At 35.7% G+C, this 3,824-nt stretch overlaps 1 protein-coding gene across 1 annotated transcript; it reads right to left on the minus strand.

Annotated features, from left to right (window-relative positions):
• Positions 1–230: 230 nt before the first annotated feature.
• LOC115973364 lies at positions 231–1,508 on the minus strand. Its single transcript, XM_031093623.1, has one exon. The coding sequence runs from the start codon at positions 1,506–1,508 to the stop codon at positions 231–233; it is 1,278 nt and encodes a 425-aa protein (XP_030949483.1).
• Between the last annotated feature and the right edge of the window lie 2,316 nt (positions 1,509–3,824).

The following is a 3,824-nucleotide window of genomic DNA, read 5'->3' on the forward strand; positions in this document are numbered from 1 at the left end:
GCAACTAGTGGCACAGGATCCACTTACATATCAGTAAATCCATCAAATAAAGTATCCTCTTTTCGAAATTCGTGGTCACTACCCAACCATCGCCTATGTCCCATGTAACAGAATTTGCGGCCATTTTTTAGATATTTCGAGTCGGTATCTGAGGCACAACAAGGACACGCAAACTTACCCTTCGTACTCCAACCCGACACATCTGTGTATGCAGGAGAATCATGTACGGTTCACATCAATGCTGCATGCAATTGGAATACATTTTTTGAAGATGCATCGTACGCTTCTACTCCAACATCCCATAATTCCCTCAGTTCTTCTACTAAGGGTTGCAAGTACACATCGATTGCAATCCCTGGCGATTTAGGACCAGGAATAACTAATGATAGAATCAAAGATGACCGTTTCATGCACAACCAAGGCGGAAGATTGTAAGGGACTAGCATGACAGGCCAAGTGCTGTGAGTAGTACTCAGCATTCCAAAGGGGTTAAACCCATCCGCAGCTAATCCAAGTCTGACATTACGAGGCTCAGACGAGAACTGTAAATGCATAGTGTCAAACATTTTCCATGCATCCGAGTCAGCAGGATGCCGCATTACCCCGTTATCTGTACAACCATTAGCATGCCATTTCATAGAACTAGCTAGGTCGGGTGACAAAAACAGTCGCTGCAATCTTGGCTTTAAGGGGAACCATCGTAGGATCTTTGCAGCTTTCTTCTTTCCCTTACTAGATGATGCATTATTACTTGTAACAGATGCCTCATTCGGTTTCCACCTACTTTCTTTGCAACAAGGACACGCCTCGAGGTTAACATTCTCCTTCCAAAATAGCATACAATCATTGGGACAAGCATGGATCTTCTCATAACCCAAACTCAAATCTCGAACTATCTTCTTAGCCTCATAATGGTCCTTTGGCAACTTAGCGTCAGAAGGGAGCATATCCATCAAGAGTTGAAGCAACATAGTAAATGACTTGTTCGTCCAACCACAAAGAGTCTTCAACTGGAACAACACAACGATGGCTGAGAATATGCTAAATTTTGTACACCTAGCATATAAAGGTTTGTCTACATCATCTATCATTTTGTAAAACTTTTGTGCACCATCATTTGGACCTTCAGCCGGTTGTTGCACAGTTTCACCTTCATCCATTAGTTCAGGTGGCATTCCATGCGTGGGGCACAAATCATGCAACATCCCACGAAAGTCATCGTATTGTTCTAGGGACTCTTGGACATGACTACTCTCACATTCAATGGCAATTGGCGCAGCCGTCGATTCCCCATGCCATTTCCAAAGTGTGTAATTTTGAAGCATCTCCTTACTCCAGAGATGTTCACGTGCCACCCTTGGCAGTACCAAATTCATATTCACACATTTGGTACAAGGACAAAAGATTTTCCCATCGCTTGCATGTTTTGATGCAAATTCCACAAATTTAAGTACACCTTCAATATATTCCATTGAACCCCTCTGCTTCTTCATCCAACTTTTATCCATTGCTATACAAAAACAATATCTGACCTACAACAACATTTGGTAATGCATAGCCAGTAAACCGTCAAATTAGATTCATAGGTGATCTGAGACCTATAGGTGATTTGTAAAGAACAAACATACCCAACTATGCATAGATTTTCATAGAACATACATATATCACTACATCTTCTCATAACCTATACTTTCAATTTTCTAAATAGTAACACTAAATGAAGCATAACTTAATGTGATATGTTTCGAATATTTTAAGCATAATTGTTGGAATAAGATATTAACAAATCACATATGCATGTAATTGTAATAATTATAACCTCCAGAATACCAACATAAGTATTTCAAACAAAGAAGTTGTCTCCTACATGTGATAATCTAAACTAAAATCATTTTCCTGTTTGTATGTTTCTTAATATGTGCCGAAGAACCCCTGTGGATTCAATAGTGGTGATTGAACCTAAAATTGTTCATTATTATTATACTATTTCCACTTGCATCTGTAAATATGACATTTACACAAATATTAATAACTGTTATTATGGAAAGAGGAATAAAGCATTTACTGACATATATAGGAAATATGAAGTGTTTTCATTTTCATAAATTACAAACAGGTTGTTAAGAAGGTTGTGCATTCCTCACAAGTCACAACATACATGTAGCAATAACGCAAATGTAATAACTATTTTCATTAAGAGTAATGTATCATAATTTTTTTGTTATGCCTATTAAATTATACAACAAAATTAAGATTTTGTGTTGTGAATCTTCCAAATTTATAAATTAAATAGAAAAGTTGACTGTGTTGGGTGATTTAAAGTTTCTTAAAACCTCACTTATTGTAACTATAGTCGTATTTTTAACATACAAACAAAAGAGTCAAAATGAATGCAGCTATGATCATGTGAAACTTATAACTTATTACAAAGGGTACCTATAGCTACGTTTTTAAAAACACTGGTATATGTGGTGGGTTTTAGCTACATTTATAAGAAACGCTACTATAGGGCAAGTATAGCTAGATTAGGTAATAAATTTTAATTGTAATCAAATATTACACCGAGGTGCATTTCCCACAAGGCAAGTAATGAAAAGAAGGCTACCTTATGTTTGATTCAGCAAGCTGTGGAAGATGAAGAATCACAGATGGCTCAGTGTCTTCCTACCTGAAACCCCCATTACGAAGCAAAAATAAAGCTCACGAATGCTTAAAATTGTAGAAGATTGGACCACATGTACACAATGTAGTACAATCATGTACACATGTAAGATGTATAAGAAAGCAATTTGTTACATTACACACCAAGTATGAGTACTTTTATTTTAGTTGGTAAGAAAAATCTGCAACTACATATTATGTCATCGCTGACCTCAACAAGATTCATTAATTGTTATTTAATTGGAACTCATTTTCAGGGAACCCATTTTGGGTTAATGACAAAGTAGAATAGAAAAAAGGTTATCTTGCTTACTGAATTGATTTTCTATAGAATTGTAATAGAGCACATATACTAAATGCTATGTATAGTGATATTCAATTTCCAAAATAAGTGAACCTGTTGCCCACTTCTTTGAGGTTTGAAGACTTGGTCTAAGTGAATTGTTACGAACAAATCGATATGATTTGTTGATTCTATATTAGCAGGAAAGAACCTAATGCATCCATGTAATTAGGTATTACTTGTTAGGAGTTGATTGTCACATTTTGTTATGGAGTTTAAAGTTGATTTAATTTATGAAAAACGTTAGTCAAGAAGGAAGTTGTATGAAGGGCTGAAATTAATTTAATTTATGAAATTTTATTTCATTTATGAAATAAGTTAATCAAAAGAGAAGATGTATGAAGTGATAGCATCTATATTTAGGTACTTCCTAGCTTATTCAGTTCAGAGGAAGTTGAAGTTGCATACACACACACACACACACACACACACACTCAGGCGTCTCTTCATGCAATATGAAGAGCGAGATATTCACCCATTCAAATATAGTACCACTTCCCTTTTCCAATACAATATTGCACGTTGGATATGTCCCAACTGTGTTTGTTTTACAAATATATTTTAAAAATTTGTATGATACGGCTACATATGTCTCAGATACGGCCCGTATGATACAAATCTTAATTTATATAATTAAAAGAAAAAAACAATTAAAAACGAAGACTTACAAAGATGCAAGTACGCATCAAATTAAGAAAGATAGTAAACAGAACAAAGGAGAGGCGTGGGAATTGGGCGGGTACCAAGACAAAATGATAGAAAATGAAGGTGAATGGCTTTTGAGAGGCATCTGGATTTTCTTGCACAGTGACCGGAAGTT

This window comes from Quercus lobata, unplaced genomic scaffold (genome assembly GCF_001633185.2).
Source record: "Quercus lobata isolate SW786 unplaced genomic scaffold, ValleyOak3.0 Primary Assembly Scq3eQI_206, whole genome shotgun sequence".
Classification (NCBI taxonomy): domain Eukaryota; kingdom Viridiplantae; phylum Streptophyta; class Magnoliopsida; order Fagales; family Fagaceae; genus Quercus; species Quercus lobata.